Source organism: Rhineura floridana, chromosome 7, assembly GCF_030035675.1.
Source record: "Rhineura floridana isolate rRhiFlo1 chromosome 7, rRhiFlo1.hap2, whole genome shotgun sequence".
Lineage (NCBI taxonomy): Eukaryota > Metazoa > Chordata > Lepidosauria > Squamata > Rhineuridae > Rhineura > Rhineura floridana.
In genome coordinates this window covers 149681937-149694229 of record NC_084486.1, presented here as the reverse complement: position 1 = coordinate 149694229, position 12293 = coordinate 149681937, and the positions used below count along the sequence as shown (strand labels likewise).

At 47.0% G+C, this 12293-nt stretch overlaps 1 protein-coding gene across 3 annotated transcripts in view; it reads right to left on the bottom strand.

Annotated features, from left to right (window-relative positions):
• The window catches only part of RUBCN (rubicon autophagy regulator), a 74373-nt gene extending 70741 nt beyond the window's left edge, over positions 1–3632 (bottom strand). For 2 of the 3 annotated variants that reach the window (XM_061637572.1, XM_061637574.1), the window contains exon 1: positions 1750–1853. In XM_061637572.1, the coding sequence (XP_061493556.1) occupies positions 1750–1829 (80 nt within the window). In that variant the 5' untranslated portion in view covers positions 1830–1853. Of the gene's footprint in view, positions 1–1749; positions 1854–3304 lie in introns of those variants that run through there. The other variant, XM_061637573.1, reaches the window with a different exon arrangement.
• Between the last annotated feature and the right edge of the window lie 8661 nt (positions 3633–12293).

Sequence of the window (12293 nt, the reverse complement as noted above, 5' to 3'; positions counted from 1 at the left end):
CATGATAAGTTTCATTTTGTTGCTAATGCTTAAATCTTCCAAAAAGCATAGTGTGCAAAAAACATAGTGAAATAGAATATAAAAGGAAGCTTGCCACACTAATGGGCAGACAACTTACTTTGATGCATGAGCATAGTAAGAGTGTCTCTATTCTCGAGAATAAAACTTAGTTGAACCCTCGACTGGCTAACTTCTCGTTCTTGGTGGTAATTCAGAGACAGCCTACCAGGGAAACGAACAGCATTTTTACAACACTGGTAACCCCAATGAATATTCCGCCTTCATCAACTGCTAACATACAAATGCTGTTACCAAGGTGGCAGTTATAGAGCTTTGAGGATGGAATGCTCAGAGGGGCCACATTTGCAGAACCTAATATATATATATATATTATTTATATATATAAAATGAAAGTAGAAGATGGCCAGCCAGAACGTCCACTGAGCAGGCAGTGGATAGCTCCCTTGATATTCCTTGCCTCCTGACCCCGCCATGCTAACTCCTCCTACGGCTGCTATTGCTTGTCCATAAAGATCCCCAATCCAAACTGGAAGACTCCACAATTCAGAAGAAAGGCACATGCCTTCCAGCTGCTAGCATCCCTAGTTAATCTCAGCTGGCAGGACCTACAATAACTTCAGATTGAGATCCTGGAAAACTGCTGCCAATAACAGCAGATAATGCTGGGCCAGATGAACCAATGATTTGGCTCTATATAAGACAGAAGGTATGTCCATAATACTCTGTATGCTCCAGTTATTTCCCCTCTTCCCCACAAAAGTCAAGTTCTTTGAAAACCAAGCTACTTGAAGCAAAGTCAGCACAATTTCTTGTAATTGCATGCAATTTCTACAGAAAGGTAATGGGGTCTCTGTATACTTCACAACACTAAACACATCTTTGGCATCATGTAAATGTTAAAAAGTAGAACAGTAAATAAGCACAATCATTTCTGCCTCAGAAAAGAGATGTGAACAAACAAAATGCAGTGGCTAGGCATAACAAAATCAAGAGGTGCATTCCATGAGCATGGGGTTGCATGACTGACTTCCTTTTGCAGCGGCCCCAGTGGCTGATCTGGCATCTCCATCCTCAGAGAGCTCGACATTATGTGGGAGAAGTGTCTGAGCTTTCAAGTTCTCCAAAGCACTTCCTCCAGTTAGATACGAACTGTCCAGGTTTGTTTGTTTTTTTAACAAAATGCAAAATAAAATACACTTCTTTACTTTATAACATGAATCTTATCTGTCCCTAGTACACTTTTTTCCTCCTTTATAAAAATCATCATCATCCCATGCAGCCCGCCAAACAGTTCTATGTGACTAACATAAGAAGAGTCCTGATGCTGGGTCAGGCCGAAGACCCATCTAGTCCACTACTCTGCTCCCATAGCGGCCAACCAGATTCCCATGGGAAGCCCAAAAGCAGAACCTGAGCACACTACGACTCTCCCCAACTGTGATTCCCAGCAACCGGCATTCAAATGCATACTGCTCTCGACAGTGGAAGTAGAACATAGCCATAATGGCTCACAGCTATTGATAATCCTCTTTTAAAGCCATCCAAGTTGGTGGCCGTCACTGCCTCCTGTGGGAGCGAATTCCATAGCTTAACTATGTGCTCATTTGATCTCGGAAGCTAAGAAGGGTCAGACCTGGTTAGTGCTTGGATGGGAGACTGCTTGGAAATACCAGGTGCCGTAGGCTTAGAGGAGGGCAATGGTAAAAACCACCTCTGAATATCTCTTACCATGAAAACCCTATGAATACATCCAAAAGATTCATAGGGTCGCCATAAGTCGCAATCGACTTGACGGCATATAATAACATGTGAAGGAGTCCTTTCTTTTTGTCTGTCTCGAATCTTTCAACGTTCAGCGTCACTGGATATCCCTGAGTTCCAATATTTTGAGAGAGGAAGGAAAACCTTTCTCTATATATCTTCTCCACACACACACACACACACAGTGTGCATGCTTTTATCCACCTCTACCACGTGTCTCACTTTACTTTTCTCTAAACTTCGGAGCTTGGACTCCTCCCTGCAAGAAGTGAATCTGGGTCGGTCCTACTTAAGTTTTCCCTTCTTCTCTTCCCCCCCATATAACATTAAGATATAATATAAATAAACCCATGACACTCACTTGCACCCACAGTCACCTCAGATCCCACCCCAAAACTTCTTCTTTCCCATAGCTCCCCTCCCCCTCCCACAACTAACTCCTCATCACTCCCTTCCCCCTTTACCTCAGCCCTCTCCCTTCCACAATTAACTCCCCACCACTCCCCTCCCCCTTGCCTCAGCCCTCCCCATAACTAATTCCTCACCACTCCCCTCTTACCTCAGCCTTTACCCCACAACACCACTCCCCCGCCTCAGCCCTCCCCAACTAACTCCCCTCCCCCACAACTCCCCCATTCCCTCCCCCACAACTAACTCCCCTCCCCCCTTACCTCAGCCCTCCCCCAACTAACTCCCCCCACTCTACTCCCCCCTTCTCAGCCCTCCCCCCAACTCCCCCCACTCCCCTCTCCCTTACCTCAGCTCTCCCCCCCACAACTAACTCCCCTCCCCCCTTACCTCAGCTCTCCCCCCCACAACTAACTCCCCTCCCCCCTTACCTCAGCCCTCCCCCAACTAACTCCCCCCACTCTACTCCCCCCTTCTCAGCCCTCCCCCCAACTCCCCCACTCCCCTCTCCCTTACCTCAGCTCTCCCCCCTTACCTCAGCCCTCCCCCCCACAACTAACTCCCCTCCCCCCTTACCTCAGCCCTCCCCCAACTAACTCCCCCCACTCTACTCCCCCCTTCTCAGCCCTCCCCCCAACTCCCCCACTCCCCTCTCCCTTACCTCAGCTCTCCCCCCTTACCTCAGCCCTCCCCCCCACAACTAACTCCCCTCCCCCCTTACCTCAGCCCTCCCCCAACTAACTCCCCCCACTCTACTCCCCCCTTCTCAGCCCTCCCCCCAACTCCCCCCACTCCCCTCTCCCTTACCTCAGCTCTCCCCCCCACAACTAACTCCCCTCCCCCCTTACCTCAGCTCTCCCCCCCACAACTAACTCCCCTCCCCCCTTACCTCAGCCCTCCCCCAACTAACTCCCCCCACTCTACTCCCCCCTTCTCAGCCCTCCCCCCAACTCCCCCACTCCCCTCTCCCTTACCTCAGCTCTCCCCCCTTACCTCAGCCCTCCCCCCCACAACTAACTCCCCTCCCCCCTTACCTCAGCCCTCCCCCCCACAACTAACTCCCTACTCCATTGCCTCAGCTCTCGCCCCCCAACAGCCCCCCTCCCCTTCTGACCTGCTCTCTTCCTGCTCCCCAACCTCCATCCCTCGGAGGGGGAGGCGACAGTCAGAGCTCAGCTGCCACAGTCCCCGCCTGGAGGACGACGACGCCTTCCAGCACAGCTGCTTCCCCTGCCATCACCAGGGCCACAGCGTGACCAAGAGCCGCCGCCGCCAACAGCAGCAGCAGCACCACCACCAAGAACCGGTCGCGCCGCCGCCTCCCTCCCACTTCAGCCGCGGAGAACTACAAGCCCCAGCAGCACACGCGCGCCTCCTCACGCATGCGCCCGCTCGCCGCGGGTAGGTGGGGAAAAAATCCTGCCGTCCGCAGCGCCGGACACCATTCCCTCCAGTATCACCTAATAGACTGCAATTCCCAGGAGGCATAGCGAGGCAAGCGTTCGAAAGTGCCCGCCCCCTCGCTCGAAAAACCACAACCCCCAGGATGCCTCGCGCCGCACAACAGTGGCCGAATGTAACGCCGGGCTCGCTTTCTTGCCCTTTGAGGGTGACTCTAGTTGTGTGTTTTTTTAACGTAGAAGTTCTTCAGGAAAACGGAGCTTTTAAAAAAGGGCTGACATTAACGTACATGAATAATAACGTGTTTAAATTATTTGCACGGAAATTATATGTAGTATAATGGAGTAGTGATAGTAGCGCTGGCAACTACTGCAAAAAAAGCAGCCCTGTTACCCAACGGTTTGTAACAACTACCGCACTGTTTCAAATACTCCCTTCCTGGGTAAGCGGATCGAGAGGGCTGCAGCAGACAGTAGCGTAGTGGCAATTTCTGAAGTACAGCGTCCCTACATGATAGTCACAGCCACCACCCCCTTTCAAGAAAGAGATCCTCCCACAACAACAGACGTTCCTGGGAGCCAATAATCATGAAAGGGGAGAGTGTTAGCTACTGAAAAGCATCTTCTCAGTGGTTGATTGCCCACCTTTTATTCTGATTGGTTTGAATCAGCACAAAAGGACAAGGAAGCATGTTAGAAGACTCTTCTCAGTGGCTAATACACTCCCCTTTCATGATTATGGGCTCATAGGATGCTGGAGATATAGGGACCCTCCTCCCAAAAATATAAGGGGTCTAAGACTCCCTGAGACCCCAAATGACTACACCCCTGGCGGCAGAACAGCTGCAGTCTTTCCTGGATGAGACGGATTATCTGGATCCATTCTGGTCTGGGTTCAGGCCTAGGGTTGGAACCGAATCAGCCTTGGTCGCCCTAACGGATGACCTTGGTAGAAATAGAAGGTCAGGTGGGAGTGCAACCCTCCTGCTGCTGCTGCTTGTTTTCTCTGCATCTTTTGATACCATTGGATCCTTCTGGACCAGCTCTGTGGGATGGGCATTAGTGGCACTGTGTTGGGATGGCTCCGTTCATACCGGCAGGTTTGTGCACAGAGAGTAGTATTGGAAGAGTGCTCCTCAGGCCCCCTGGTGTTTACAGTGGTGACCCCCAAATTTTGGAATGATTTTTTTGATGAGGTGCGCCTGGCGCCAACACTGTTATCTTTTCGGCGCCAGGTCAAGACGTTCCTCTTCTCCCAGGCATTTTAGCATGTGTTTTGAAATTGCTTTTTTAAAAAATGTGTTTTTAAATTTGTATATTTGTTTTTAATGTTTTAAATTGTTGTAAACTGCCCTTAGAGCTTCAACTATGGGGTGGTATACAAATGTAATAAATAAATAAATAATACACTGCAGTAATACCCCAGGTAAGAAGTACATGAGTTCCTGGGCATTTCTTCTTTAACAGGAACGTTGGTACCAGAGGTAGGAATCATATGGAAAGAATAGGGATAGGTTCCTACACCACAAAAAAAGAAGAGCACTTCAACTTTTTAAACTAATAATGACTAACACATGTCTGAAATGAAACAACCGGGTCACGTAAGCCTTGCACAGAGACCACGTGAAGGCTTCTTCCAAAATGCATCCAGGGATGCCTGCCTTGCCTTTTTTCTTTTATCATGTAGCATCTTGCCATAGCAGTCTCAAGCTTTGAGGACAATTCTCCTCTCCGTACACTCGAGCAGGCAGGCAAGGGACAGCCGCCACCCTCTCGTGCTCTCTCTCTCTCTCTCTCTCTGTGCCATCCTCCCCTGCACTCGAGCAAATGCTTCTGCAGTAAACAGTGCTTCCAGGGCACCCAAAGCAGTATTTACTGCAGAGGTGCCTGTGCCACCTGGCAGGGCACCATTCTAGCCACCCATGATAGAGCTGCTGGCAGCAGTTGCAATCCAGTAGACAAGGAGCCACATTCTGCCTACACCAGAGTGTACTCCCCCCCAAAAAGACTGTGCTATAAGGATCTTCTTTTCTGGAGGATTTGTTAACTGAGATGTTGCTGAATGGAGTGCCACAGGGCTCTATCTTGTATCTGGTACTATTCAACATCTGTATGAAGGCGTTGGGAGCAGTCACCAGGAGTTTTGGAGCAAGGTGCCATCAGTACACTGATGATACCCAGCTCTGTTTCCATTACATCTGAATAAGAAGAGGCTGCGCCACTGTTCCTGGACCATTATTGCCTGCCCATAGTGGCCCATGCACTGATAACCTCAAGACTCGATTACTGTAACACACTTTATGGGAACTGTGCTTGTATCTGGTCTGGAAGCTGCAACCAGTGCAGAACTCAGGGGCCAGACTCCTTACAAAAACAGATGACTGGTGTAAGAAACGTGGTTTTCCTTAAGGGAAACACCCCCTATGAGACCCCAAAATGGTCCCCTGTGGAAGACCCACGACAGAGACAATTGTGAAGCAGTTTCAAAGCTTTATTTCGTTCTTGCAAGAGCGGGTGTCCACCAGAAGGCGGACACACCCAAATGACATTGGTACAAATCTTTTATCCTCTAGCCCGACGCTATGGTTCCCTCCCCTGCCTCCTCATTGGACAGAGTACTACAGGGTTCACAACCTATCCGAGACGCCTAATCATGTCACATGAAACTCCTCCCCTGTTGACATCTCCCACTCCTCAGTTTGAGACTACCTTATACCCTTATTTATTATTTTCCATATAAGGTATATTGCTCCTCCTCCCTTCCTCATTAACTAAGCATAAAAACTCCCTTTACGTCAAGCAAAGTAATGAAAGGATATAAACCTCATCTGAATCAGCCAAGTGTGAATCCCCTTTCTATATTAAAACAGATTTTGACCACAAACAGATCTCAACTGTCTGTGTCCCAGATGGTCATCTTACCTCATTCTATCTTTACAGGAGAAAAAACCCCTTTTTGCTTAGCAACACTCATTTAAAACATCAAGCAAAGCAATTAAAGAATGGAACCTCATCTAAATCAATCAAGCGTGGATCTTGTTTTCTATTTTAAAATTAACTCTATCTAAAAGACAAACAAAGCAGCTACAGCTTGATCAGCCTTTATAAAATATCTACTGCAAACAGTCTATTAACTTATTAACCATTTATTCTTAACAATAAAATCATGTATTTTATTTATTCTTAGAATATTCTGAAAAAGCAACACAATATATACACTTCTCACACTGGCAACATGTTATCCCACTGCTGAAAGAGCTGCACTGGTTGCTAATTTGCTACTGGGCTAGGTTCAAGATGCTGGGTTAACTCATAAAGCCCTAAACAACGGGCCCAAAGTACCTTAAGGACCATCTGAATCACTGAGATATTTTGATGGGGCATTTTTGGTGGCTCCCCACGCCCAGGGGCTGTTTGCCTTCACCAGGAACCGAGCATTTAGTGTGGCAGGCCCTACCCTGTGGAGCTCCCTATTCCTATATTACCCTCTATTCGGCACTCGTTAGGCCTCATCTTGAGTACTGCAGTTCGGGATACTGCACTTTAAGAAAGATGCAGAGAAACTGGAACAGGTTCAGAGGAGGGCAACGAGGATGATCAGGGAACTGGAAACAAAGCCCTGTGAGGACAGACTGAAAGAACTGGGTATGTTTAGCCTGGAGAAGACTGAAGGGAGCTATGACAGCACTCTTCAAGTACATGAAAGGTTGCCACACAGAGGAGGGCCAGGATCTCTTCTCGATCGTCCCAGAGTGCAGGGCATGGAATAATGGGCTCAAGTTGCAGGAAGCCAGTTTTCGGCTGAACATCAGGGAAATCTTCCTAACTGTTAGAGCGATATGACAGTGGAACCAATGACCTAGGAAGCTGGTGGGCTCTCCAACACTGGAGGCATTCAAGAGGCAGCTGGACAGCCATCTGTTGGGAATGCTTTGATTTGGATTCCTGCACTGAGCAGGGGGTTGGATTTGTCGGCCTCATAGGCCCTTCCAACTCTATGATTCTGCACCAATACGTGGTTTGGCAGGAACCATTCCTCCTTTCTTTCAGGTGTTTCTTGAAATCAATTTTTAGACAGGCCTTTGTAGCATGAAAACTATGTTTTTATTGGTTTTTACTTTGTCTTTTATGTTGTAAGCTGCCTTGATGCACTTCTATTAAGTGTGGCTTATAGATACTTTAATGCATTTAATAGCACCTATAACCACAACAATCATTAAAAATTCTAGAGACAACCTACATATGAATTAACAGCGCAATCCTACACAGGTTTACTCAGCTGCAGTCCTGTTCAGGGCCGGCACCAGACCTCAGTAGCCCCTGCTCCCTCCATGTGCGTGCACACTTAAATACACCCAGTTACACCACCTCTTGCATCGCTGTGTCGGCATGTCAGTGTGCATGCCTACCATCACACAAGATGCTGACGGCGGGGGCGGTGTTGACGCCCCTGCCACTATCTTGGGTAATGGTGGGCATGCACTTGTAGTGCACTGATGCAGTGACACAAGAGGTGGTACAATCAGGCATATTTAAGTGTGCACAAGATGCGCAAGCATGTGGGGCAGTGTCACCTGGGAGAGTGGAGCTCCTGCTCTGTGCCACCATCCAGTTGCAGTTTGCAATCATGCCCCGTGACCAAGTGCTGGAGGGGGTCATGGAGCAGGAACTCTACTCTCCCAGCCGCAGGGGTCATTGGTTAGTGTCCAACCTGGCTGCCTCCTGGCACTGCTTCTATTATTATTATTATTAGCAAATTTTAAAAATGAAAGGAAACTAAAAGAGAAAAAATAATGAAATAAAATAAAACCATAAATGAAATAAAAAGGTAATCTAGTCATAATCTCACTTTCCTGGGAGTAGGATTGTTGAATTTAGTAGGACTTACTTCTGGGTAGACATAGGATTGTGCTGTAAGCGGTTCCCATTCTTTCAGGTTTTACACTTTAGCATTTTTGTTGATCAATGATATTCTGCTTTTTGTCTGCAATGAGACAGGGCCTATTTGGATCGGTGAAAGCAGTTTGCTTATTGGAAGATATTTCTTGCCAGCCTCTATTCCCCTGATGAAGGCCTAAATATACAAGGCTGAAACGCGTTGGGCTTGGATTACAAATAAACACTTATTTTTCCAGCCTTTTGGTTTCCCTTTCTCATATTCCCCTATTTTTTATTAGCCAATTTGTTCAATCAGCAGAATCAAATGGTTACGCTCTTCCTGGAGTGTACCACAACAGGTTGCGGAAGGTGCCTTGCAATTTTGAAAACTTCCCAGTGGGAGAAAAATCTGTACACAGAAGCTGAGCACATAAGGGAACCTATTAAAATATTCCAGTATAAGCACTGTGCAATGTGTATTATTATTGTAGCAACAGTAGTCCCTTCTATGTGTCACTTTTCTGTTTTTGCAAATGTGAGTGTTGGGTAAAAAAAGCCAGTCTTGATGGCTGCTTTGTTTCATCATTGACCCTCAGATGACTTTTACCATGCAGGGGCACCAAGAGGGTGATTCCATAAATAGTCCTTCAGATCCTGTTATTTGTCTGATTTTCCTTTGTGGACATCTAGTTGCAGACAGCTGCTTTCTTGGCCTGGATAATAAGAGCTGTGGCCACCTCCTCCTCTGCCGCCTGTCGGTGTTTGTTCTGCTTTGCACCTGCCATCTGGCCACATAGCATCTGTCCTCCTCCATTCTGATAAACTGGTCCAGAGATTAAGCAAAGCATTTAAACCTTTATGGCAGTATGTTACCAATATAAACCGGGATTGCAGAAACCAGTATTTTCCCACAGAGGTGCAGAAATCAAGTTTGCAAGCCATGTCTTGCATTGCAGAAAGAAAGAAAGAAGGAACCAGTATTTTACTTGGTATTCAGAATAAGATGCATAATGGTCTTTCCAGTGGTGGCTCCCAGTATGTGGAATGCCCTTGTCAGTCAGGGGTGTCTGTCTCTGTCATTATTGATTTCTAGGAGGAATTTAAAAACATTCCTGTTTACTCAGACATTTGATTTCTGAAGGAGACTGTTCCTCACAACCAGGATATCACTGGATGAAAGACTATTTGCTTTTTTATTGTTTTATATGTTTGCCACCCTAGACTCCTTCAGGAGGACGGGCAGGATATAAAAAAATTAATAATAAAATTTCCAAATGTGATGATCCATGATGAATAGATATCTGCTATCTATACGTTTTAACCATCCTCCATATTAGACATTGCAATATGAAATATTTAACCTGTTCTTATACATCAGGGGCCACCAACTCATTGCCTGTGGGTACCATGGTGCCCGCAAAGGCCTTCAGCAGCATTCCCAGCAGGTATCAGAGTCTGATCCTTCATTTAAAAAAAAAACCTCTCTAACCCTCTTAGAAAGAATGTTTTGGAGCAAAATGTCCAGGTACCCTTCTAATTGATTTATGTTAAATGAGCCAGCCTGGTTGCTCCTGTGTTATTAGCCAATGAGTGAAGTCAGAGCTGTGATTGAGAATGAGTTGTTTGGACACTAGGCAATAGGAATTTCTGAGATCCTAAAGAGTTGCTGTTTTTGCCCTTCCTTTTGGTGGACTTTTCCTGCTTCCGTCTTTTTTTTCTAGCTCTTGGAATCTCCATAGTTTGCCCTTCCTTTCTCCTGAGCAAGCAGGATGCATTTTTTTCTATGCTTTTACCTGGGCTCAGGTTATAAGTTATTTTCTGTAAATACTACTACACAGTAAGTGTGGGTGAGTGTGAAATATTCCCCCTCCCAAAGGCAAATGTGAAAACTTTGCAAAGGCATGTCCCCAGCTTTGCAGGAGATAAAGACCAGGGACTCATTACGAATTCACTGTGTTGTTAACTTACAGTATAATATACATGTCTACTCAGAAGTAAGTCTCTTTGTGATTAATGGAGCTTACTTCCAGGCAAGCATCCACAGGATGGCTTTGGTTTAGGTTTGGCATTAGGGAAAAACAGGGTTCTTGTGCCTTTAACAACTGGATGACAGGCAGAAATTCAGCAAGTCAAGCCTTTCCTAGTATGGAAATACATACTAGAGACCAAAACTGCTCTCTGCTTTTGTGTTATGGTGTGCCCCCATGGAAGCCATTTCGTGACTGATACCCCCAGCACTCTCTCAAAATTTGAAATTGTCCCTCCGGTCCAAAAAGGTTGGTGACCCCTGTTATACACTTCTATCCTGCTAAATTCAGTGGGGCAGTCCCAAGGAAGCATGCATTGGATGCCATCTTAGAACCCAGTGTTTTATTCCGGAGAATTCAAGGTGCATGTTCATTCAAGAAGTAACCAATTCAAGGTGCTCTAACTGACCTGGGACCCGTATGTCCCAACACACAGTTTACAATCAGAGGCAGAGGTCCTTCTTACAGTACCACTCCCTTGGATGGCAAGGAGGGTGCGAGTGCAAAATCTGGCTTTCTCCGTGGCAGGTAGCACTCCCTCCGGGGAACTGTGCCCTTTGCCATATATGTCATTTGGGAAATAGGAGCGTAGGAAACTACCTGCTAACTGAGTCAGACTGGTGGTCCACCTAGTGCAGTATTGGCAGCACTGCCTGGCAGTGGCGCTCCAGTTTCCCAGCCAGGTGTTGAACCTGGGCCCTTCGGCAGGCAAAACTTGCAGGCTTCCCTTGGGGGCACTTGGTTGGCCACTGTGAGGACAGGATGTGGGAACTAGATGAGAATTTGGCCTGATCTAGCTGCAGAGCTGCCCTTATGAGGGTCGCTCGTGTGTGTGCCCATCCGAGTTCCACGGGCTTGAATGCCTGATCACCATCTTCCAAAGCAGCTACTTTACTCCCAACTTAATGATGGAAAACGGAATATCGGTGGACAGCAAGAAGTTTACAGATGTTCTTAAAGCGAATCTAAAAAAATGTAACATGAACATTGAGAACTGGGAAGTCTTTGCCCATGAACATCCCAAATGGAGCTCTGCTATTATTAAAGTTGCTGTGGACTTTGAAGAAGCACGAATACAGGGCAAAAGGGACAAACGAGCTAATCGGAAGGCATGTCAAACAAATCCCCATTACGACCATCTTCCATCTGGAAACCTATGTCCTCACTGTGGGAGGCTGTGTGGATCCAGAATTGGCTTCCATAGTCACTTACGGACCCACTGTTAAAGACCTTATCTTGGAAGACAATGTTACTTGGCCACGAGTGATCGCCAATGAATGAATGAATGAATATTTCGTCCATGAAGTGAGCCCCTTTTAATGCATTAGGAAAGGTTTGTCCCCCAAGAAAATGTGCATTGGATTGCAGCCTTAAAAGGTTAGGACCTGGGAGACCCAGGTTCAAATCCCCACTTCGCCATGAACTCACTGGCCTTTCAGCATGACCTACCTCACAGGGTTGTTGTGGGGATTAAATGAGGAGTGGGGGAGAACCATGTACGCCATCTTGGGCTCTTTGGAGAATGATGGGACATAAATACAATAAATAAATAAAAAAATTTTTATGTGCATTTAGCATATGGGGCAAAGAGACCAGCGGAGTGGATTACGATACGCGCCTCCTCACCTACAAGGGGTGATGCGCTCAGTTCGGAACATTACGATAAACTCCGAGGTGTGACCGAGGCTGTCCGCTTTTGCGCACGCGCAGTAGGCATAGCAACAGGGCGGCGGCGGCGCCTTTCCCCACTCGCCCTGCGCGCACCGGGGGCGGGGGTAGCGTTTGGTTCCGTCTCGAG